Here is a 24,603-nt window from a genome sequence, read left to right on the forward strand (position 1 = left end):
TCCATCTCAATTAAATCAACCTGTCACAGACACCAGAACCACACTTTTCCCTATACATGCTGTCTGGACAGTTCCATCTCTGAGCCTTCTGCCAGTGAAGTGGACGCAGACCAGTCACTCAGCCAAATGACCCTCAAGAAAAGCCCGACTTAGGTAAATAGGCCAATTCATTTCACACACACTCATGCAAAAAAAAAAAATTTTAATCAAGACGAGAATTTGCCTGTAGGGAAAACATATCTGTGTCCACGTTGGAAACCATCTCCTCCAGGCTCGTCCAGTTGCTGGAAGCCAGAGTACCGAGGGGCCGGGGCGGCCCCACAGGTGGATGCTGCTAAGGCCGTATGGATTTCCTCTAACTCCTTCACTGTTCCCCGAGCAAGGCTCAGAAGGGGCTCTGGCAGGCATTTCTCAAATCCTCTGCCTGATCTGCATGTTACCATGGTCACATTCATTCTGAAAAACAGGTGTTTCTGTTAAAATTAGCTGTTTCAAACTGTCAAATATTTTAGATCCCTATGCCAGCTTTTTTTTTTAAAAAAAAAGCGTTCATAAAATAACCAATCCGATGTAACCAATGCTTCCAGAATTATAAACTCTTTAGATATTTTCTAAGAAATATGACTCTAAATTAGAAAAACACTGAGGTGGAGAGGAGGATTGGGGGAGAAAAAAATACACACACACACATACACACACGTAATTTTTGCATTTCCTAACATCAGATCAGAATGAGTAATAGAAAAAGACCAAGATTGAAACAGCCAAGGAAAGACAGAGCTGGGCTTTCTTCTAGTTGAGTCAAGTCTTGTGTTTGAAAGCCTTTGTTCCATTTACTTGGGCTGTCACAAATAAAGGCTTTTGTTCCGAGAACTTGGCCATAATGATTTCCTTCTCTCACGACCATTCAGAGGAAGAAGGTTTTCAACGTCCCTGGTCAGGATGGTGCCTGTTAAGCCCGTGTAAGAAAACTTGCCCTTGGAAGTCAGGAGAGCCCAAGGATTGATGTCTGAAAATAACTCTAGTGTGGTTTAATTAAAAAAAAAAAAATCAGGCCACTCTGATTTTATTCCTGGAACCAGTATCTCTGCTGACCTTATTAAAAGCAACGAAATAGGTCTGAGACGCTACTTTTTAAAAACCAGGGCTATTTAAAAAACCTGTTTAGCAATCTGGTGCACTGGAAGAAAGTTAAACTGTCAGACACCTGTGCTTGAATCCTTTGCCTGGCCAGGCAACACAGACACACGGAAACACTGTGCCTCCCTCACTCTGGTTTCCTGAAACCTGCACATGCAGAATTCACGTCAAGCCACCTGCTGGAAGAAAAACCCCAAACTTTATCTTAGAGACAGACAGGGGAAAAAAAAAGAGGTTAAAACACCACTGAAACTTTTAACAGGATCAGAGGACAGAGATCTTGAATATCGGAAGTCAAAACCTTTAATATACAGAATCATTAAGAGCGACAATCACTTGGCTAAGAGAAAAAGAAGTTCCAAAATTAATTTGGTGACTAGTTAACTTCATCCAGGGAGATAGGAAAGCAATTTCTTTTGGCGCCTTTGTCCTGAAAATTGCTTCTGCAAGGAATGAGTCCAAGAAACCATCGGTAACGCTTTTTTTCTTAACCAAACACCAAATTTACAGATTTCTAGTCCTAATTTTATTTTACGTTTTTTTCCTTTCAATTTACTCTTTGTGACCTGCATAGGCTAAATGAACCTTATAATCATAAACTCTAGCATTACTTACATAAACCCAATAAGTTAAAATTCCTATATGCATGCAGGACTGTCATCAGCTCATGGATCAGGTTTCTTCCTCCCAAAATACTTCCTGAATTTGACTGACCCAGACGTACAGGGCAGGGGGAGAGGGATAAACATTCTCAAGGTCATTTGCATCCTTTAAAGATTTTAAAAAGTTAAATCTACCAGGACCTAAGAGAGAAAAACAAGGGCCTCCTTGACCGCTTTTTTTAAACGGACACACCCCACCACCCTGAGACTTTTTCAAACTTCAACTCCAGAGAAGCTGAACAGCTCCACTCCCAGCCAGCACAGGTTGAAGGATGTTTTACTCGTGGAATAGGATGTTCTTGTAATAAATATGGCCATTCAAGCAAAACAGTCAGCATGACTTTCTCTCTCGAACATATCACAGGGGAAAATTCTTTCTTTTCAGATCTGTGGAGGTTTAGGCACAACAAATACCAAGAAAAACATAAAACTGAGCAAATTTAAAGCATGTATGAGTTGTCATCCATGCGGCTCTTGCAGGGCAAGCACTGGAAACAAATCTGTTATGCTCTCAGGGGCAAAATGCTCCAAACGTAACTAGGTGCGTAGAATTAGACACCCCGCTCCTCTCAGAAAGTGCTTCTTAAAATGCCTGCAGAAAGGACACACTTCCTTAACGCAACCCCAAACTTCAATTAACAAAGCATTCTTCCAACATACAATCAAGCAGGGTATCTTAGATCAAGGTCACAGAAATAAGCCCTCTGCAATGTAATTATAATGTGGCTCTTGAACGTTCTTAACACTTTCCAGAATACCCTCCATGAGACAGTCTAGAATCCTCTGTGCTTTTTTCCTAAAATCATGAGTAATTGGATCTTGTCTGAATAGACCTGTCCAGCTAAAAGAGGCCGCCTCCTCTCATTTGATACGCAGCACTTCTGCAGTTCCAGACACAGGCCCCCTGATACCCGGGAAGGCTGGCATACCACACAGGACTGGGAAGACCCTTAATCTGGATAAGACAGCAGAATACAATCCGACTTCAGCCCGCCCGAGTCAGTGTTCATCAGGACGGAAAGACAAGCAGAGACAAAGGTGCTAAATTACTGTCCAGGAGAAACTAGAGACCAGACAAAAATCCCCACTAACAGCCCAGCTCCGGCGCTGTCCATAATCCAGTCACATTCGTGTCCCTGCCTTGACAAGGAGAGAATGACACACAGTTCTCCCGGCTGGAGTTCTTGGCTGCTCAAAAAAGCAATCAAGGAGAAAGCAGAAAGTGCTGAGGACTGGGGACCCACCTCACTGCCACTGTGAGTGGACTTTCCAGGGTGCCTTTCCATAGACGACATGCAGCATGCAACATGACAATTATTGAAAATCAACAATAATTGAAAAAAGCCATCTGAGAAACATAACATTTTAATAGATGAAATAAATACTCCAGTACATGCAAGGTAAAAACTTGACATTGGGGGAAAAAAAAATCACTCTATAGTGTAAATTAAAAAACAAAACACACACTCACAGTAGCTTTCCCCCCACTGGCAAATCACATGGCAATGTCATATTCCTTCCACACCAAGTATACGCCTAACCCAACACAACTGCTTAAAAAAATAACATACAAAAAAGTAGCTACATCCATGTCTAAGGAGTGACAACTGAGGTAACCTTTCTTTTAATTAGAAAAAAAAAAGACCAAAAAAAGAAATGAACCCATGACCTCCTTCCTGCCCAATTAATAATAAAATTTAGTTGAGGAATTCCGGAAGAGGAGCCAGGGTGGGGCGTGGGAGTTAGACAGCCACCAGCAGATCCCTCATCTCCCATCTCCCGGTCCCTACTGAGGATGGGCTGGTGGTGCCAGGGCCCTGGAGCGCACGCGCATTAATCGTATGCATGGCCCTGCCTTCTGGAAGATTCCTCTTGAGCATTCAGCGTGGGGGGGTGGGGGGAACCTCACCTATGATTTCTTTGGTATAAATGGAGAGGGGCAGAGAATAAGTGTCTTCCTTTAGTCTCGGGGTGGGAGATGGGGGGACGGGGGCGCGGGATGCTAATTCACAGAATTGGAATTCACTGGCGGTAAAGTCCTGGGCGAAGACCTCTCCCGTAAAGCCTGAGATAGCAGGGTGCAGCCTTCAGACACGGCGCAGGCCGAGTTCCTCAGCCTCTCCCTGTGGTCCGACATCTTGGCGCCCCCGTCGGGGTGCTGCGCCAGATCCCTGAGGCACTGGGTCAGGAGCACGCAGGCCGACACCACGCTCATGGCGCCGCCCAGGATGGCGGTCTGCACCGCCTTGCCCTCGGCGCTCACGGCCGCCGCGCGACCCAGGAACTGCGGCTCGGTGGCGAAGCCCACCAGGGCGCTCACGGCCTGCACCAGGGGCCCGCTGAAGAGCGCGCAGCGGCTGCGCGCCAGCTCGCTCGGGGCCACCTTCACCTCGCGCACGCAGGCCAGCAGCGCCGACGCGCTCGTGCTCATGCACTTGACGCCCAGCTTGAACTGCTCACGCGAAAAGCGGTCCCGGGACTTGTCGCTGGCCAGGGCGCACGCGTCCGTCAGGAACTTGAGGTTGCGCGACAGGCCCTGCGACACCTCCAGCAGCAGCTGCGGCGTCATGTCGGCCAGCGGGGTGGCGCGCAGCACGGCGCAGCCCTGTTCCACCTCGTGGCGGCAGCGCGTCACGCGGTAGCGGTCCACCAGGCCCGGCTGCGCGGGCTGCGCGCCCGGTGTGGCCACGGCCGCCAGATAGGCCGCGTGCGCAGAGCACTCGGTCAGCGACACCACCAGGTCGCCCAGCTCCACCAGGCTGTCCCCTGCCTCCCCGAAGCGGCCCATGTTGAGCTGGCTCTGCACGTCGTGGGTGAGGATGGAGAGCCCCTTGGTGCGCGCGATGATGGTGTCCCGGCACTGCTCGAAGGACTCGGCGCCGGCACAGGAGGAGGCGGGACCCTCGAAGAGCACGGGCCGCGCCTCGCTCGACAGCAGCAGCAGATCGGCCACCAGCTGCATCTTGCCCTTGCAGTGGTCGCAGACGGACACCAGCCTCTTCCGCGGCTGCGAGGAGGCCCCGCCGACGGCGCTCGCAGGAGCCGGAGAAGCCGCCTCGCCGGTGGGCTTCCCAGCGCTGCCGCTAGCCATCGCGCCCGGGGGGCACTGGCATGCCGCTGGGGAGCCCGCTACCACCGCCGCTGCCACTGCCGCCGCCCCCGCGGCCGTCGCGACTCAGCTGGTCCAGGCCGCGGTGCCTTCTCCGCAACATCATGCCATCCACCGCCGCGGGCGGAGGGCACTGGGCTGCGGCGGCCGGGGCCCGGGCGGCGCGGGGCGGGCCCGAGGGCCAGGGGACGCAGGAGGCTCTTCGGGGCGCGGGGAGGGGCTGCGGCGTTCGGCCTCCCCGCGGGCCTGCCGGAACCATGAACCGAGGCGGGGCGAACTCACGGACCGCGCTCCTCGTCGCCGGGCCGCCAGGAAAGTCCCTTCGGTTGGGCCGCCGCCGCCGCCTTCCTGGGCATGGCCCGGCCCGACCGCCGGGCGGGGAGGGCGGGAGAGGGAGCTGGGAGTTGTCCTTCCTTCCTTCCTTTCTTTGAAACCAAAATCCCTTCCTCGGGGAGGAGCGCGGGCGGCGGCTGCGGCGCGCTCTGCTGTCAGCCACCTCGGGCTCGGCGGCGCACGTGGGCTCCAGGCGCCGCGACCCCGCCGGGCGGCCGCCCCGGGCGCATCTCCTGCTCGCGGCTCTCGGGAAGCGGCGCCCGCGGCGGCGGCAGGGCCGAGGGTGTGGCCGGTCTGGCGCGGCGCGCCGAGTCAGAGTCGGGCGGGAGGCTGCCCGGATTGCGCGCGGCGGCCGCCCCGCTCGCGCTCTCGCCCGCCCGCCACGCCCGGGCGTGCCGCGGCGGCCCTTCCCGCCTCGCCGCTCACAGCGCGCGGCCCGGCGCCCGGGCGGCACGCCCTCCCGCCCCGCGCGCCCCGCGGCCCGCCGCCGGCTGTCGGCGGGAGTCCATGCCGGTCGCCTCCTCGCCTCGGGCCCGCGGCGGCTGAGCTCTCCCGGGGCCCCGGGCCCTGCGCATCGGACGCCCCGCACGCGTCTCCCCGCGGCCAAGCCAACTCAGAAGGTCCCCGCGGCGCTGCGGCACCCCGCCCGGGCCCCGGCTCCTGCCATCTTCGTCGACCTCCAACTTCCGAGCGAGCCGGGAGAAACTGAAAGGAAGGGCGGGGGCCGAACGGCAGCGGGGAAAACAGCCACCTCCTCTCCGCGCGCAGTGCCCCGGAGCGCGGCCGTGGGTGCGCGCCGCCCGCCCGCCGGGGCCCCGGACGCTTCTCCTCTTCCGTGCGCGCCTCGCCCCCGGGCTCGCCGCCGCGGCCGCGAGCTCCCTGGAGCCTATAGAAATCTTTTGTGTGGCGTCACCGCCTTTCGTTTAAATCCCGCTTCCTCCTCTCGCCCTTCCTCCCGCCCCCTCCGCCGCTCCCGGATGCTTGCGCGATGCGCTGCTCCTCCCCCGGGAAGCTGGGTGGCTGCGGAGGACGCCGCCGCCCAACGCGGACGCAGCGGGCGCCGGGCCGGGGTACCCGGCCGAGAGGCGGGGGAGCGGGCGAGGGGAAGGCCTGCCCGGGGCCGGGGGCTCAGCGCACGCCCTCGGGAGACCCGGGCGCAGCAGCCGGTTGGCCTTACGTAAGCTCCAAGCCGGACCAGGGGGCTCCACGCGTCCTTCCCGCCAAGGAAGCGAGTCTCAGAGGTGGCCTGTTCCCCGGACCGAAGGGCGGAGGAGGCTCCCTGCCATCCCCTGGTGATCCGCTGGGGTCCAGGCATCGCGTTTTGCGGGACATCGAGCAGTTTTCCAAGCTCTTCCCTTGGCCTTTGTTGCTTTTGATCCTCTTCCACGGCGGGATTCTGAGGCGGCTGTGTAGGGTGGCGAAGGAGCACTGGATACGGAGTCCCAAGAGCGGGGCCAGAGGCTCGCGCCTGCTCCCTTTAACTAAATATCGCTTAGGTAGTTAGAGCGCCGGCTTTGAGCCAGGCTTCCTGGGGTCCGTCTCTCCCCAGCCGTTTATGAGTTGTGTGACCTTATGCAAGTTCTCTCTCTAAGTATCCATTTTCTCATCTGGAAATCAGATCCTGCGCGCCGACTGAGTCCTTGGCTCCTACAGTAGCTGTTAGAATTTATGAGCCTTGATCGGCAGGGTTTGGCCTCGCATAACTTCTGCGTCTTCAGCTCTGTAATGGAATAGCAGTGGCCACTGTTAAATAAAAGACACAGCCTTTAGAAGGGGACATTATCACCCCTGTCGCACAGATAAGGGAACTGATGCTGAGATGGCTCCAATGCCTTCCTGGGGTCAGGAAGACAGCGAACGGCTGGGGAGGAGCCCACCGCCTGCCTCTCCATTTTACCCGGGACCTTCCTCTGCAGGAAGTGGTTGGAGCTGCGGGGCTTCCTCCCCCTGCAGTGCCCCACCCTTTGGTCCTGAGACAGGCCTTGTAGGTGCCCAGCCCAGCACAAGCTGGGGATGTGCAGCCAACGGAACTGTTTCTCTGTCCATTCCTAGGATTCAGGGTCACCTTCTTCCAGCCAGTCATAAATGCCACTTATAACTAGGATGACCTTGCAATGTGTTGTCCTAATAGCGGACACGGTTCTGAGATATGCTGTAAACACATTAACCAGGAACAAGCGATACACGCCATATGGACGGTCTCCCCACTTAGAATCAAAAGGGTCCTTCTAGAATATAGACGAACCCGCTTATTTTGTACACCGCAGCCAATAAAACTGACAAGTTTTCTAAACAAGGCAGCAATTCTGTAGGGTTGATCTGTTATTTTTCTATGAGGAGAAAAAACACTTGGGTAAGTCACGTTCTTTTTATGGTAACCCGGGAATGGCACCCTAGTCCTACTTAGCTCCAAAAACTTATTATGAGGAAGAAGTGAACCCTTCCTTCTGTGCCTGATTGATTCACGGAACTGCTCTGGGATCAGGGGATTTTTTCCGAAGCCACTTGGCGCCCCTGGGGTCCTACTTCCTTTTCTTCCATGTATGCGCTCGGTTTTGTCACTGTTGCTGGAAACCTGGTACCCCGACAACGAGCTACACATAGACTGTCCCACTCTACTCCATCAGGTTTGGTTTAGCTTTAAAAATGGGTAGGATTGTTTTCTGGGCCCTCCTTGCTTCATTTTCCAGCATTGACGGCTTCTCCCAAACTGACCCTTCTAGGGTTACCTCCTCCTTCCTTGAGGTCATTTGTACTTCCTGTCATCATTCATTCGCTCCACAAACACTGGGCACTTATGTGCCTGTCCTGGTGCCAGGTGCACAAGTAATATGAGGGCCCTAGGCCTTCTGAAGGGCTGAGTCCAGAGAGGGCAGCACAGTCACACAAGTGATACAATTTCACTGGGGGTATAGTGAGGGCACAGAGTAAAGGAACCACGGCACAAATAATACTGCTCACTGAATTATCCACCTGCAGGCAGGCAGGGTCATGTGATCAGTTCTGACCAATGAAATGTCCGTGGGAGTGATGCGCTGGGCTCAGGCCGTGAGGGCCAGTCTGTAACTCTCCAGTCTGGTCCCTCGGAGGAGATTGTGTCTAGTTGGTACGGCTAAAAGATGGTGGAGTCGCCGCGAGCCTGAGGATGGTGGAGCAGACCCTCTCCTGACTTTTGTTGGACAGGTAACATGAGCCAGAAGGGAACTCAGTGCTGAGCCTCTGAGGTCTGAGGCTGCTTTGCTGCCGTAGCACATTTTAGTCTAACTTGATCAACAGACAAAGGCTGTTCGTGTCGCCCCTGGAGTCCCCGGAGTAAGGGCTTTCTCCTTGGAAGACTCCACCTGCTACACCTTCTAATCCTCTTTTAAAAATAAAGTACGGTATGAACAAAGGTACTGGGCGAAGTACTTTTCATTAAAATGGAAATTGTGTGAGAGAAGAAAGCTGAAAACAGGTAGGCTCAGGGATTGGCTGGGGGAAGGTGAAGGGAGCAGACGAGGAGGCTGGGACAGTGCAGAAGATGGCGTGGGCGCTGGAGAAAGTGGCCTCAGTGCCTGGCTCAAGGCCAACACTTAGTAGGCATTTAGTAAATAAATGAAAGAGCAAGATGCAGATAGACAGCTGACCCAGGATTTGGGGAGGAAAGGTGAAACTGACAGGTAGGGGCAGGCAGGATGGGAGAAACATCCCTTTCCTCCTTCCTTGCCTGTTCTGGAAGGTGCTTCCACTACCTGGACAGGTATAAGACAACAGGATGAGCGCTCTAGTTTTGTTTTGTTTTTTTCTTATTGGGGTAAAATATTCATAACATAAAATTTACCGTCTTAGCCATTTTTGTGAACTTAGCCACATGGAACTTAGTTCCATGGTACTAAGTACGTTCACATTGTTGTGCAACCATCACCACCATCCATCTCCAGAAATCTTTCATCTTCCCAAACTGAAACTCTGTACCCATTAAACAACAACTTCTCGTTCCCCCTCCCCCAGCCCTTAGTAACCACCATTCTACTTTGTGTCTATAAATTTGACTCCTCTTGGGACCTCACAGAAGTGGAATCATACAATAGTTGTCCTTTTGTGTCTGGCTTGTTTCACTTAGAATAATGTGTTCAAAGTTTATTGTTACTGTGGCAGGTGTCAGAATTTCCTTCCCTTTTGAAGCTGATATACATCCCATTGTATGTAGGCAAGGCAATGAAAAGCCACTCTGTAATTCTGTAAAGTCCTAATCTCTAAAGTTTGATACCCAACTTTCACCCTGTGCTCCAGGCTTTATAGACCAACCACCAAGCTGTGTCTGGTCTACAGTGCCGCCTGGTGGTCACAAAGGGCGTCTTCTACCCTAGAGCATCTTTCCTTCCGCACACAGTCCCTCTGTTCTGTTTTTGTGCTCAGAGATGGGCCAGTCCAGTCTCAGGCAGTCTTTCTTACAAATAGCCAAACATCACCCTTTCTTATCTTCCTTTCAATATCCCTTCTCAGGAAAAGAGGTTTATGTCTGGAAAATGTCTCACTACCCACTCCTTTGCCCTGATCCACTCATCCTGCCAGGTGACGGTTGAGAGTCTGACATTCACTGGGGAGCAGGACCACCATATGACAGGTCCTCTCCTCACCCAGCACATCCTCTTGCTCCCTGATTTATTTTATCCCCTTACAGTAAGAACACCTGGGCAGGGGCTTGCCCGTCGCTCTCACATCCTCCCCATCCCCACCTTGCACCCTCCCTCCCTCCGTGCTGTCTCTGTTCACCTGCAGCCGAGTGCCTGGGGGAGGCCTATGTGCAGCACCAGGCACACCAGGGCAGGCGCACCTGGGCATTCAGGTCCCACGACCTGGGGGATCTGGGATTGCCTCCAATCTAGTTCATCGGAGAACCCTAGGAGGAGGTGAAGGTCGCTTTCACAGATAAGTTCTCTACCCATTTCCCTACTGGCTAATGACCTTTGGATATATTTTCCATTTTCCAGAATCCTGTAGGGGAGAAAAGGTAAGTACGAGATCCAGGCTCCTCAGACTCCTGACACCACATCTTTGGATATTTCTCGTGGTGCCTAGCACACAGTTAGTTGATAACTGTAGATTGACTAGATTTATTGCTCCTTCACATGGAGCCTCCTTGGCCCCCAGACTCAGCATTTCTGCCCCTTTGCTCCTGCTGTGTTGTGTGCACAGCTTCAGTGTGGCCATTAGCATAGTGTATTTGTAACCATCGGCGTGATTCTTTGGTCTTCTCTCCTCCACACCTCATGCGTTTCAGGGAATTCCGTAACTGTGGAAATAATAAATTAATGAGTTAATTCAATTGCAATTCTCTGTAAGAAGGATGTCCTTTCACTGAACCAAAATCCAGTTGCCCACAGCTTTTACTCAGGAAGGGACAGAAAGTCGTGGACATGCACGAAGCCACAGCAGGCTCAGCCGTGTGTGGTCATTGCAGTCTACAGGTCTGTGTAGTCCACAGCTCGTGGCTCTGAGATGCAAGGGGAGGCCGGGACCTGTTGGCCTAGTAAGTCTGTTGCCCCATGTCTCTTACAGAGAATCCAGGGAGATGTCTCTATGGAAACAGAGATTGAGCGCTCCAGACAAAATTGCATATGCGCATATGCGTGTGTTGCAAAGTACAGGGGATGTTTCAGACAACACAGGTGAAAGTCCTGCCTTTTGCTCTCAGGAGATTCAGATCTCATCCCAAAATTTTCAAGTCAATTGCAGTATTATGGATAATTTGGATTAAGTGTATCATTCTGAGAACTTCAGTTGAAATTGGACTTTTGTTCTCAAATCTTAGTGCAGAGAACAGTATCAGTCAATATTTCGGGGGCATCAGTGTGTTTACGTGCATTCCGCCCCCTTTCAAAATACAACTGATGTGAAATCCCACTCCTTAGAGATAGCCATTATATACATGTTTGCAGCTATTTTCCTAGGCATATCTGTATAATTTTAATACTGTTTTATACCATTTAATAATATAAAATGAACATCTTTAATACCAATAAATAGGCATCTATGATATCTCATCATATTTAATGGTTGCATTGTTTCTACTGTATGAGTGCACTATAATTTGCAATCTGTAAACATCGGTTTTACCATCTACTATTGTTGAACATTTCGACTGGTTCCGGTTTTCCCCTCTTAGGACAGTGTTAGTAGGATTGTTGCAAGGAGTCAATGAAGAAATACACGTAACACATTCAGAAGAGTGCCCAACACATAATGAGCGCTCCATGATCATGACTATTATTTTCAATGCTTATTCTTGGAGTCAGTTCTTGAAAGTGGAATTACTAATCAGAGATTATGTATATCTTTGAGGGTTTTGATACATTTCACCTAGTTTTCACACAGGAAAACTCCACCCCCAGAAGTGGAAGAGAATGCTTGTTTCCTCAGCCTTACCAGCAATGTACACTACCCTTGTTTTTATCCTGGCCCAACTGACAGGTAAAAAATTGTATCTTCTTTTTGTAGATGCCATGTTGGAGTTTTCCTCCCACTCTACTGTTTGCCTTTTAGCTTTTTTTGTGGTGTTTGGCAAACACAAGTTTTAATTGTTATATTTAATTATATGGGTCCTGCTCTCCTGTTCACAAGTAATGATGGTGACCAGGAATGAACAGACGCCCCAGCCTGGGCCAATCACGTCCCCTCCTGGAAATCAGCAATTATAGTAGAAGATAATCAGTTGGTTGCCACACTTGTGTGTAAATTTAGTGGCAGGGAAAGGCCAGAAGATGTGCCTGCCTCTTCTTGCACTGGATTGAAAAGGAGGAAAAGTAAAGAATGGTAGTCTTTGCCTCCCGTCAGTTCTGATCAAGTGGTAACTGTGCCATCCCAGTTTTTCACTATTTTGAGTATCATGCCTGCCTGGCTCCAGACATTGCCAGAACACTTGCTGCCCCCTCCAGATCGGGCATCCTTCCTCTGTGTGGGATGACACAGGCCAGGATGAGCCCAGGGTGGGACACCAGTTAGATCTGAGGTTCCATCTCACCATCTGCCGTCACTGAACCACCAGAGGTGTGGTCAGTATTAAATTGCAGAGCCATGAGAGGCTAGTGGCTTCATCTAGGCCATGGCCACAAAATCTCTTACAGCTTCATCCCCTCCTCTCCTGCCCCACTACACTGCCTAAGACCTGGTTCAGACTCTTGTCTCACCCCGTCTGAGCATTCCTGTCTCCAGACTCCTTCTCGGTGGAACTCTCATATGGCTCCCAGTCTGACTATTCTGGGTGCCTCGGTGATTAACCCAGATAGTGCCACGGTGGAAGAAAGACACACCTTGTCATCCAAGATATCTGGGCTCTGATTCTTGCCACTTCACTAGCTGTGTGGTCTCAGACAAATGCTGGAATTCCAAAACCAGGGTTTCCTTTTACTTAAAATAGGGATATTATTATCATCCTATCAGGTTCTGACCTCCTGTAATAGGCGCTATACCTACTGTGTATTGTTTGTCTTCTCAGCTGGTCTGCAAGCTCTTTAGAACTGGGACCTTGTTGTATTAATATTTCCATCAGTGCCTCACCTGGTTGTTGGTTGACAGAAGGCCCTTAGTAAATAAATTCCTGCAGAGGTGAACTGGATCAAGTTCCAAACTTGAAAATGCAATCAATCCAGATGTTTTCACATCAGTGGATTATAAACTGAATTGATTTCCCCCTTAGCTGAAAGTCGGTAGCCCTGGAATATTTTTTACAGAATCCCAACTGTTTCTGTAAAACACTGACTGACTTTTATTCAGTATAACTAGATACTGCGGACCAGAAACCCCAGCACTTCTGCACCTTAACTTGGCAGCTGGCAAAATGAATTACCACGGGGGCCCCTCCCAGCAGAGCACATGATCGACCACAGCTGTGCATGTTTTCTAGCATGACTGCACCAGGACAGGGCTCCAAGCCGCTGGGTGGAGCAATGTGCCCTGGGGAGAAAGCTTATGACATTTCCCCTATGATTTCAGAAAAGAAAAGAAAAGAAAAAACTCTCCTTTTCTTATGCGTTGTTCCTGCTCAATGTCAACAGAAACTGTCATGGCCTGTCTACACACAGACGCACGCGTGCACGTGTAGAACACCAGCCCCCCCGCAGTGAGATGGAATTGACACAGCAGTGGTCCTAAGAGCGGAGGTGAGGCAGACATTGGTAGCTGGTTGCCTACTCTACATGCACTTCCTCCTTTCCCTTGTTAACAGAACCCCATTTTATTCGGGGTGACAAGGTATGCAGCCAGAAGGCAGTCTCCCAGCTTCCCTGGGAGGGCTCGGCTCCAGCCCATGGAATGTCAACAATAGTCTGTGTGGAATGTCCCAGAAGACTGCTAAAGGAAGCCTGACTCCATTGCAAGGTCTGCTCCCTTTGGCCATCCTCCCTTCCTTCTTCCCCTGGATGAAAGTCATCTTGATGGCTGGAGCTCCAGTAGCCATCTCGGAACTTGCAGTGAGCTTGAGGACGGAAGCCACAGGCCAGGGCAATGGAGCAGAATGAGAAAGAGGCTAGATGCCAGATGACGGAGGAGCCACAAAATCAGCCCCGAGGCTTAGTTTCCAACTGCTTCTGTAAAAGAAAAATCAGACAATAACAGCAAAGACTTCTATCTAGTTTAAGCCAGTTTTTTAAAAAATTCCATTTTCTGTTATATGCATCCTATGAATCTTACCCAAAAAGGTGTACTGGTGTGCTAGGGCTGCCATAAAAAAGGACCATGGACTGGGTGCCTTAAACAACAGAAATTGATTGTCTCAGTTCTGGTGGCTCAAGCAGGATCAAGCTGTCAGCAGGGTTGGTGTCTTCTGAGATCTCTCTCCTTGGCTTGCAGACAGCTGTCTTTCCCTGTGTCTTCACATGCTCCCCTCCCGTACATGACTATGTGCAAATTTCCTCTTCTAATAAGGACATCAGTCCTGTTGGATCAGGGCCCACCCTAATGACCTCATTTTAACTTGATTACCTCTGTAAAGACCCTACCTCCAAACACAGTCACATTTCTGAGGTCCTGGGGATGAGGACTTCAACACGTGAAATTTGGGGGGGACACAATTCAGCCCACAACATGAGGCATGAATAAAGAGATAAATTATGGCTCTATTTTTTTTTTTGTAATAGCAGAAAAATTGGTAACACATGCCCCTCCATAGGGTAATAAGGAAACAAACTATTTGTATAGTATGCTGGCGTAAACACACATATAAATGCAACACAACCATTGCTAGAGACGTTTGATGTTTGTAAATGCATAGAAAAACGTATACAGTAGCAACAAACTGCTAACTGTGGTTGGTGTGGAGTAAAATCGTGGGGTAGAGTCAATGGTTGGAACTTTGTATAATGTTCAAGCATTTTACAGCTGCAATGTCATGTCTTTCTTATGTGATTAAAAATTTAAAAGAAATGAGCAGATCATCTAGTTAACACTTGCGGAGTTTTACAGCATCTCTGGCCAGAATCTTTTTAAGTAAGAAACAAAAGATGGAATGATTCAGCCTTGAAAAGGATTAGTCAGAGCCCACAACATTAGGTTAAAACCAGAAGAAATACGGAAGCCCTTTTAAGAGGAAAAACGATTTCTCAAACAGCTTTCCGAGCTGGAGAAGCCAGGAGCGGGAAGGCCGGCCGCCGGAGCCTCTGCGCCGGGCTAGAGCGGCTGGGGGCCATGCGGCCCCGGGGACGCGGCCCGGCCCCTCCTCCCGCCGACCTGCGGACGCGGGGCCGCGGCACTTCCAGCTGCCATGCACCCACGGAGAACGCCGCGGCCTCGGAGGACTGGGGCCCCCGGGCCCGAGAGAGCATGCTGCCTGGCCCGCGCGCTAGGGCAGGAAGACGCCCCGAGCCCAGGCCCACCAGCCGGGCGGGGCCTCCGCGGCCGCGGGGCGGTGCCAGCACGACGGAGGGGCGGGGCCACGGCCACGGGGCGGGGCCAACATGGCGGGTGGGCGGGGCCAGCATGGCGGGGCCGCAGGGACACGGACGGGGCGGAGCCTGGTAGGCTAGCGCAGGCCGGGGGCGGAGCCACGGGGACGGGGCCTGGTGGGCTAGCGCGGGCCGGGGGCGGAGCCACGGGGGCGGGGCCTGGTGGGCCAGCGCGGGTCGGGGGCGGAACCACGGGGGCGGGGCCGGAGAGAGGGAGACGGGGCGGGGCCTGGTAGGTTAGTATGGGCCGGGGGCGGAGCCACGGGGGCGGTGCGCCCGCGGGGGCGGGGTCCCGCCGACGACGGTCGGCGTCGGGGGCGGGTCGGCGCGCGCATGCGCGGGGGGCGCGGAAAGATGGCGGCGTGCGGTTGGGTCCGCGCGGCCCTGGTCCTCCTCTGCGCCTCAGACCTGCTGCTGCTGCCGCCGCCGCGGGCCTGCGCGGCCGAGGGCCCGGCCGGGACCCCCGGAGAGGCGCCCCCGCCGCCCCGGAAGAAGAAGAAGGACATCCGCGACTACAACGACGCGGACATGGCGCGGCTTCTGGAGCAATGGGAGGTTCGCGCGCCCCTCCCGCCGACCCCTCACCCTGACCCCTGACCCCTGACCCCGTCTCTCCTCGTGCCCTCCGCGTCTCCTCTGACGCGGGTCTCCCGGGTGTCCCCTCCGCCGGGCCCAGCGCGGTCCCCGCGCCCTGCCGGCAGCCCTGTGATGGGAGGGGACCTTCCGCCCCGTCTTGGGGCGACGGGGGCGCTGTGTCGGGCCTGTCCTCGGGGTGCCGGGGCTGCGGCGGGCTCGCCCGGGGTCGCGCGGCCGTCTGAGGAGCGGTGACGGGGCCTCCGGGGGGCTTCGCGGTTTGCGGCTCGGGCGCCTGGGCCGCGTGGGGACAGTCCCCCCTGGGAGCGCGGCCGCCCGCCGGTCCTGTTACCTCTCCGGGCGGCTGGGCGGCTCGTTCCGACGCGCGTGCTTGGCCGTTGGTGGCCGTGTCTGCGCGCCGGCTCGTGGCTGTGACTCGGGGGGGCGGACGCGCGTGTTCGCGGGGCTCCGCAGCTGGGGAGGGAGGCGCGGGCTGGAGGCCACGGACGCGGGAGGCGGACCTTCTGCAGCAGCGGCTTCCCGGTTCCCGTCTCCCTTGCGGCCTCCCGGCTGATTGTGGACTGAGCAGATGCACTCAGGTGGGAGCACCTCCCGGGGGAGCCGCCCCCTGGGTGCTCGGCCCCACAGCCAGCGTGCTGCCGAGGTGAGCGGCGCCCGGCCGTCGGGGACCGCAGTGACAGCAGCAGCCCCTACGTGGGGACCGCTGAGCGCCCTGACTGGCGGGTGCCCTGGGAGCTCAGGGTCGGGGAGGGAATCTAGGCTGGGAGAGTGCGGGGCGGGTGCCGCTGCCGGAGCGGCTGGTCTGGGGGGACGCGGAGCTGGCTGGAGGGCGCAGGTCCGGCCTTTGCAGGCTGTGCTGCGGGTGCTGAGCGCGCTCTCTGGGCCGCGGTCTCCCGTCTGCAGAGCAAGCGGCAGGAGCAGCCCCAGGGCTCACCGAGGAGCATGGGGAGAATCTGGCAGGTGCGGCTCCGATCCTGAGCCCGGCGCCGGGGCTCGCGGAGGGGAGCGCGCTGGGCTAGGCCGCGAGTGCTGCGGGGTTTGGACTCTGTTTAGAAGGAAATACGAAGCCGTGGTGAGTGAGAAGTTGTGTTACCCATGTCTGTGTTTAGTCGTCCGAGATTTCGACCGGAAACGCGTGCTGGCTCTTCTGCGTGCCCTTCCATTCGCAGACGGTCTTTACAGCTGGAACAGCATCCGTGGAGTTTTCTGCCCGGTTTTCATTTGAGATGTTAAGCGTCTTCCCAAGTTACTACAGGGTCTTCATCGTGCTTTTAGAAGGCTTCACAGTGTGCCCTTCAGCGGACGTTTTAGTGATTGAAGGTTTTTGAATAGTGGAATATCATGATCCGGGCTAAACTTCAGAAACATTAATTTCTCCTCAAAGATTAGGATGAACATTCAGGCAGGGAGACACTGAAGGCAGACAACTTAGCATTTATTGAGTTCAATTAGGTAATAGGACTACTCCAAGCATGTTATCGCGTTTAATCCTCTTACCACATTGATGAGGGAGGGTCTTCTCCCTATTATCTAAATGATTATATTGAGGCACAGAGAGGCTAATCAACTTGCCCAAGGTTGCACAGCAACTTAGCTGAATTTCAAATTCAGTCACTTGATTTTAAAGCCCGTTCTTTTAACCATTTTACTACAGTGCCATATGCGTTGGTGAACAGAAGTGCAAATGAAAGTAAGTGAAGTGGACCTAGATTAAGTCAGAAGCTGCAGGAGTGGAGTGGAACGGAGAAATGGGAGAGATTTTACACGCTAACAGGACTCGGCAGTTGCTTGATTGTGTGACTGGGAAGAAGACAGAATAATGTGGTAGAGGACAGAAGTTTGAACCCAGCCCTACGCCTTGGTAACGGTGTGGTCCTGGTTTTCCTTGTCCGTAGAGCCAGGGAACAGCCGCTTTGCAGGGTGCCGTGCAGACCCTGGGGTGCGAGCCTCCTTCCCCAGGAGCAATGATGTTTCTGTGGGAGTGCACATCCTTTTCTGTGGGTGCTTCTTATAGGATGCACCCCCCCCCGCCCCCCCTCCCCCGTGGGGATCCTGAATCCGCCCCTGTTCCTTCCCACTAGCACAGGCCCTGGGCTCTGTGAGAGGCCAGCCTCAGGCGTGTGGGGTGGGGAGCGAAGGGGAGGGCTCATTCTGCTGTTAGAACCGATGCTGAATCCCAGCTGGTGTAGAAAAGCCACAGGAGGTTCTTACATTTTATGGCAGGATAGCAGGAAGGGGGCGGGGGCATTCACAGCCGGCTGTGTGGGTTTGCCTTTCATTGCCAGTCCTCCAGCATGTGACCTTGAGTGCACTCTCTTATCTGAACCTCGTCCTCAGGTGTTCAGTGGAGCCCTGTAGGGTGTCCTGCAGGTTGGGGATGTAAAGTGTGACGTCCCTGGAACATAGTGGCTACTCGGGAGGCCATGGCTGGTGTTTTTGTCAGGGACCATGGGAGGAAGAAAAGGGGAGGCAGAGGAGGGGAGTTCGCCGAATTTGACAAACAGCAAGGGGGTCTCGAGAATTGTGAAGCCCCTTGAAAATGCGAGACTGGCCTGGAGGCAGGGCTGGGCCTGGGGTCTGGGCAGTGCCTGAGCCCTGCCTGGGGGCGCCGGGTGGAGAGGGTGACCAAGCTAGGAGACAGCAGGGAGGTGCTGGGCCTGAGGGGGGAGCTGCACGTTTCCCTGCGGCTAGGGTGCTGTTTTTCCATTTTTTTTCCTGTAGCTATAACACAAAGGCATTTAAAATGGAAACTAAGCTTTTTGAAAGGATCCTTCCCCTGGCTGTATAGTTACTAGACTTCTGATTATTTGATTATGTTTTCATTAAAAAAGGAATGCTGCTTCAGACCTGCTGAGCTAATTTCTGTGGCTGTTAGGGAAATCACTTTGAGAAATGCCCATATTTGAGGCTGTTGAACCAACTAGGAGGCTTGAAGTGATTTAAAGAGACCCAGTGGATGCTGTGGACAAGCAGGACAGCGTGAAGACAGAAGCAGCCTGTGCGTCTGGCAGCCAGGAGCTCCAGTGTGCCGTTGAGGTGTGATCTCCAAGGCTGGTTGTAGCCAGATGGCAGGGGCTGCGGAAAGAGCCACGTATCGGGAGTGCTCACCTCTTGCCCGAGGAGGGAGGAGGGAGGTCCTGCTGCCCCTCCCTCTGGGGGTGCACAGTGACTTCCCACCCTGCCCAGGGCCTCGGGCCTCGGGCTGGAGCCTGGAGTGAACCCAGAGCTTGCTCTGCGGCCGCTGTTTGCAGCGCCCCCTCTGTTCTTAAAGCAAAGTGAGGAGGGAGCGTGTCAGCTGAGAGGGTGGCGGGTTGGGAGAAGGCTGGTGTGGTGTGTGGAGTGGTGAGGAGCAGGCCTGGAGGAGGGAGGAGTCTTCCGGGGTCAGGGGGCTGGCGGGTGGGGCCCCCTGCAGCGGCTCCCAGGCCTCCTGCTGCCGTCCTCCATGGAGGCGCTTTAGCACAGCTCAGCACTGTTGCGCCTCCGGCCGCGGCCCTCAGCGGTTCATCCAGAGGGCCACGGAGGAGTGACACAGGGGTGCTCGTTCCATTCTAGTCACAGCTTGGCTGAGGTGCGTTCGTGTGCTGCGCGACTCACCCGCGTAAGTGCACGTTCCAGTGGCTCTGGGCATATTCAGAGAGCCGTGCAGCCACCGCACAGTCAGCGTTGGGACCTTTTCATCACCCCAAAAGGAACCGTGTGGTCTCCGTGGCCCGCTCCGTTCTTCCGGCTCTCCAGCTGCCCAGGCGGCCACGGGCCTGCTTCCCGCCCGGAGACGTGGCCCCTCCGGACACTGTGCTGATGGACTCACACCGCGTGGTCCTTGTGTCTGGCTGCTCTCGCTCAGCACAGTGTCCCAGGACCGTCTGTGTGGGGGCGTCTGTCCTCGCGCCACTGCTTTGTGTGACTGGAAGTAGTAGCCTTTCCTCCAGGGAGCACTGGTTCTTTTAAGTGTTTTTATCCATCTGTCAATCTTCCATTTATTAGCTGGCATTCCACTGTTAGTAATTTATTCATTTGGTTATGTATGTCCACATGGATTCAGTGGTTCCTATTTTATTTGTGGGTTACAGGTCATTCTGTCATTATTTATTTTGGTTTTCAGAGTATTCCTGATGCAGCCCTGAGCCCTCGTCACATTGGCTTCCGTGTCCTCTGGACACATCCCCTCATTCTGTGAGCACTTTCTCTCACTCTTGATACAAGAACGTAGTCCAGGCTGTCTTCTGGTTTCCTTGCTGGAATTAACCTTTTCTCCAAGGTACCCTAATCCTTTTCAATATTTTTATCTCTCTCTTAAAGGTCGTGAGTTCCTTCTGACGTCTCCACTTCCAGCCTGATACCACGGGGCACATGCTCCCCTTCCGTGTTTCTAGCTTCCTTCCCAAACTGCAGAGCACAGCTCCTCATCCGCACAACTCACTCCTTCCCTGGAGCCTCGAGCTCAGAGGTGGTTCAGTACTGCGGGCTCATAACTGCAGAGACCAGACTGCAACTTGAGTGGAGTCTTTGTTTATATCTCTTGTTTTTAGGTCAAATTGATAGACCTGAAATGCAGATCTTGAGGACACAGTCCCATGAGTTGTGGCAGATGGAGGCATCTGTGTTGTCCACACTGTCAAAATGAGAACATTTCCACCATCCCAGAAGGCTTGCTCATGTCCCTCCTCAGTGAGCCCCGCCTCACACCCCCCTGAGGCAGCCCTGTCCTCATTGCTGTCGCTCTGCGTTGGTTCTGCCTCGTCTTGAGCTTCAGTGAGCGGAACCGTGCGCCTGACTTTGTGCTTGGCTTGTCTCAGTTAATCTTTCTGAGATTTGTTGCGGATGTCAGTATTTGTTCTTCGTTGCTGCGCAGTATTTTCATTGTGTGGCCAAACTGGAATGTGGCCATTGTTGGAATCTATCATCTTGGGTAGATTCTTTGGGAGTGAAAAAGCTACAGAAATTCCTCATGCGGGGACTCTCTCGTCGGTGGCTGGGGTCACGGGTTGGGGGCACCGCCTGACCACTGACCAGGGTGACGGGTGGGGGCGGTGCCGTCTGTCCCATGATGGGTGACAGGTGGGGGCGCCTCCTGACCAGTGACTGGAATGATGGGTGACAGGTGGGGGCGCCTCCTGGCCAGTGACTGGGGTGATGGGTGGGGGCGCCACCTGGGACTCAGGCTTTGCTGACAGTCAAGTGGAGGGGCACTGCGGGTTCCCCTTTTCTCCTGTGACGGGGTCCCAACCTGCAGCTGACATCACATGCGGGTGTTTTGCCCCTGCCAGTTGGAAGGTGCGTTGCTGATGACAGGTTTTGCTTTTCCCATCCGACAGAAGGATGACGACATAGAGGAAGGGGACCTCCCAGAGCACAAAAGGCCCTCGGCGCCCATTGACTTCTCACAGATCGACCCGGGCAAGCCCGAGAGCATCCTGAAGATGACCAAGAAGGGGAAGACCCTCATGATGTTTGTCACCGTGTCGGGGAGCCCCACGGAGAAGGAGACGGAGGAGCTCACCAGCCTGTGGCAGGGCAGCCTCTTCAACGCCAACTACGACGTGCAGAGGTGAGCTGGGGTGGGCGGCCCTCTCTGCCCAGAGTTTCTTCTTGTACGTTCATTCATTCATCTGATTTCTTTTCTTTGAAGAAGAACATTCATGATTGGTCAAAGTAAGTTTGTTTATTTTTAAATATCTCATTTCCATCCCAAAGTTTATTTGTCTTTGTATCTTTACCCTTTATTCCATCTGAGTGAGAGGTTGTGTGGTGTAGCCTCGGGGGCGGGTTCGTTAGGGTTTGACAGCCGTCCGCTGCTCGCTGGAGGGCGCCTGTGGCACCATGTTCAGAGGGGCGATGACTGATTAGGGGAAGAGGTTGGCTTTTCTCAGCTCAGTGTCATCTGAGGTGCAAGTTCAAGGGATTTCCTTTTTCTTCCTCAATAACAGTTGTGAAATTTGGGGTCTTCAGATGTCTTAGTTTAGGAAACAGGAAAGTAATAAAAACAAATGGAGGACCCTAGGAGGTGGCAGACTGCCTTCATTAGCCTTAGCAGACACTTGAGGGACCGAGTCTGTGTTTGGGAGAGACTGGGCCCGAGCTGCCCCTGGTCTCTGGGGGGTGGCCGGGATAGCAGGAAGGTGCAGGGGTGGGGTGGGCCCTGGTCTCTGGGGGCAGCCAGGATAGCGGGAAAGTGCAGGGGTGGCGTGGCCCCTCAGGAATGGAGGAACCGTGACCCACTGGCCATGCTGGAGGGCCACCCAGACTCCGTTCTCTTCCTCTTTGGTCCTGGGGCCCCTTGAGTGTGGACGCTTGTGCTGCTTGCTGTTCGCTCCAGGGTTAGGTTTCTGTCCAGCACCCGAGGTCCCTGAGCCCTTCCTGGGCCATGTACCCTGGCCTGGTCTAAGCCTGTGGTGTTCAGCCTTTCTCAGCTGCAGCCTTGTCAAATGAAACCTCATCTGGGCACAGCAGTGTGTGAGACAGACGCACACGCAGCCTCCCTGCGTCCGCCGCAGCCCTGAGCCTCACCTGCGGCACTGAGAGCCCTCCTGGAGCCGGCTGCTGACCCGCAGTGAACCCCAGGGTCTGTCTCTGCCTTTGCCTCAGCTGAGGTCTTAAATAGTCCAGCCGGCTGGCATTTCGAGACGGTGAATGTCAGTGGGCACCAGGCCTTGGGGTACAGGATTTTTTGTTCCATATCCGTGTAGAATTGGAGAGGGGTTGTTTTTCTTGGTCAGCTACCGGGTAATTGCCCTGAGCCCTGAGTGCTGAGCGCTTACTCACGCGTGCTGACCGTGTGGTCGCCTTCTGTCCAGGTTCATCGTGGGGTCCGACCGCGCCATCTTCATGCTCCGGGATGGGAGCTACGCCTGGGAGATCAAGGACTTTTTGGTCAGTCAGGACAGGTGTGCTGATGTCACGCTGGAGGGACAGGTGTACCCTGGCAAAGGAGGAGGCGGCAAAGAGAAAAACAAGACCAAGCAAGAGAAGGGCAAAAAGAAGAAAGAGGGAGACCCGAAACCGCGGGCTTCGAAGGAAGACAATCGGGCTGGGAATAAAAGAGAAGACCTGTGATGGGCCGCGCTGGCTCTGTGGGCAGCACCGGGCCAGAGAGCGTGGCCAGGGCTCGCGGGGCTGGGGCGGGCGTGGGAACCGCACACCAATGAAATCCCACTTTCTCCCAGAACACGTCTGCCACAGGACCCGTTTGTGTCAGGCTAAGAATTACTGTTAAAAGGCTCCACGTAAGAAGGCAGGGGTTTCGGAATTAACGTTGAACACCGACACATTCGTGGTGGCTGTAAAATCCCTTCAGATGGAAACCTGACTCCTGCTTTTTCCCACTTAAATCTGAGGAGTCGTCGACGCCGCCGTGGCACCACCCCTTATCGGCCCTGCTCGCCTGCACGCCCGTGCTTTTTATTCTGTTAACTGAGAGGGTACCAGGCTCTGCTCAGACAGGCTTAAGGCTCTCGACCTAACTGACTCAGGCTCCTGGTGCCACCAACCTCGTTCTCGTCACTGTGGGATTCAAACCGGCCATGGGGGCGCACAGGGCTCTGGTATCCAAATACTCCCGGGGCCAGGCATGTGCAGCCTGAGACTGTGCTGAGATGCGGAGGCAGAGCTTGTGGGGCGCGGCGATCCTGAGCGGCCTGAGCCCCTCAGTGCAGAGAGCTCTTGGTGTCTGTCAGGTTTGTGCGGCGTGCAGAGTTCGGGGGCTCTGTGCTGGGTCCTCATCCGGGAAAGGAGTGCTACTGCTGGGTCGCGTGTTCACTTAATGTCACAGTTGTAAGGGTGTCAGTCGGGAATCAGAGTGGTTTGCAGAGGGTGGCAGAACACTCAGTAACCTCATTCATTTCTAAATGTCTTTCTTTGATAAAGTGCCTAAATTTGCACTGTTTTGTAAGGTACTAATGTGATGCGCTACCTGTTACTGTCTGATTTTGCTGTTCGTGACCCAGAGTCCACTCCGAGTAAGTGTTACAGCATTTCTATACAGGTGTCACTTTTAGGAACTAAAATTATTTGTAAAAAACTTCCATTGGGATTTTTAACGAATTAAAACTAGCACACGTATGTGGTTAGGAAGTGTCGTTGTTGAAGAATGGCACAAAGTGAGCAGTCTGCAGCTGCCTGGTGCCACCGCCTTGTTCCCATGGGAGCTGCTCATCACTTGTTTAAGGAAAAAAGCATACATTCTCCAGCTCGTCATGGTGTGTGTGTGTTTTGGCCTCGCAGCGTCTGTTTCCCCCTATTTTGGTAAACACTCAGCTTTCCCCATGAGCCCCCTAGTACCCACTCTGTGCTTTGGGTGGGATGCTGCCCTGCAGGCCCCCAGCCCAGGGGTACGGGCGAGGCCCGGGCAGAGCCCTCCAGAGCGGGTGTGCCTGAGCATCTCAGAAGAAGGTGCCTGTTCTGCAGTGTGGCCGCAGGGTCTGGGCGTCAGGATGGAGCCAGTGGGCAGGGCAGGGGTGGGGCAAGCCCCGCCTCAGCCTTTCTGGGCCCGCTGGGGCGGAGGTCGGGTCTGAGTCTAGCCGCGCTGGTCTGGCGCAGAGCCTCTTTCCTGCCTGGAAATTGCTGTGCTGAAGCGGGAGCGTGCCCGCACCTGCCCTGAGCCTGTGTTTCCTCGTCAGAGTGTGGCCGTCCTCACTTCTCGTGTGCAGCCCCTCCACAGTGCTTACCGAGCGCTGCGTGCTGGGTACCGCCGGGCGCAGGGACAGTGCAGACCCGGCCCCTGCCGTTGCAGAACTTAGTGGTTTGCTGGGAAGACAGATGTGCATCACATGCAAAGTGAAATGGCAACTGTTAGAAATCGGGAAGGAGCCCACCCTCTCGAGGGGCGGGGGGAGGCCAGGGGAATAGG

General features: G+C 54.3%; 2 protein-coding genes and 1 long non-coding RNA gene across 3 annotated transcripts; 1 reads left to right on the top strand and 2 right to left on the bottom strand.

Annotated features, from left to right (window-relative positions):
* Nucleotides 1–3,151: 3,151 nt before the first annotated feature.
* Nucleotides 3,152–5,364, bottom strand: TLNRD1 (talin rod domain containing 1). Its single transcript, XM_070617260.1, has one exon. The coding sequence runs from the start codon at nt 4,891–4,893 to the stop codon at nt 3,805–3,807; it is 1,089 nt and encodes a 362-aa protein (XP_070473361.1). The 5' UTR covers nt 4,894–5,364; the 3' UTR covers nt 3,152–3,804.
* Nucleotides 5,365–13,245: 7,881 nt separating this feature from the next.
* Nucleotides 13,246–15,140, bottom strand: LOC139082996 (uncharacterized). The gene is made up of 2 exons (XR_011539429.1): nt 13,915–15,140; nt 13,246–13,811 (listed from the first exon to the last, which is right to left on the bottom strand). It is a non-coding gene; the product is annotated as an uncharacterized lncRNA (long non-coding RNA).
* Nucleotides 15,141–15,444: 304 nt separating this feature from the next.
* Nucleotides 15,445–23,943, top strand: MESD (mesoderm development LRP chaperone). The gene is made up of 3 exons (XM_070617312.1): nt 15,445–15,719; nt 21,074–21,306; nt 22,553–23,943. The coding sequence occupies exons 1-3, from the start codon at nt 15,498–15,500 to the stop codon at nt 22,809–22,811; spliced, it is 714 nt and encodes a 237-aa protein (XP_070473413.1). The 5' UTR covers nt 15,445–15,497; the 3' UTR covers nt 22,812–23,943.
* Nucleotides 23,944–24,603: the final 660 nt, after the last annotated feature.

The sequence above is a fragment of the Equus przewalskii genome, chromosome 1, assembly GCF_037783145.1.
Source record: "Equus przewalskii isolate Varuska chromosome 1, EquPr2, whole genome shotgun sequence".
Classification (NCBI taxonomy): Eukaryota; Metazoa; Chordata; class Mammalia; order Perissodactyla; family Equidae; genus Equus; species Equus przewalskii.

Coding starts and splice junctions, on each gene's coding strand:
- TLNRD1 (XM_070617260.1), bottom strand. CDS start 4,893: ATGGCTAGCGGCAGCGCTGGGAAGCCCACCGGCGAGGCGGCTTCTCCG.
- MESD (XM_070617312.1), top strand. CDS start 15,498: ATGCGCGGGGGGCGCGGAAAGATGGCGGCGTGCGGTTGGGTCCGCGCG. Junction 15,720..21,073: donor GGCTTCTGGAGCAATGGGAG/GTTCGCGCGCCC, acceptor CCCATCCGACAG/AAGGATGACGACATAGAGGA. Junction 21,307..22,552: donor GCCAACTACGACGTGCAGAG/GTGAGCTGGGGT, acceptor CCTTCTGTCCAG/GTTCATCGTGGGGTCCGACC.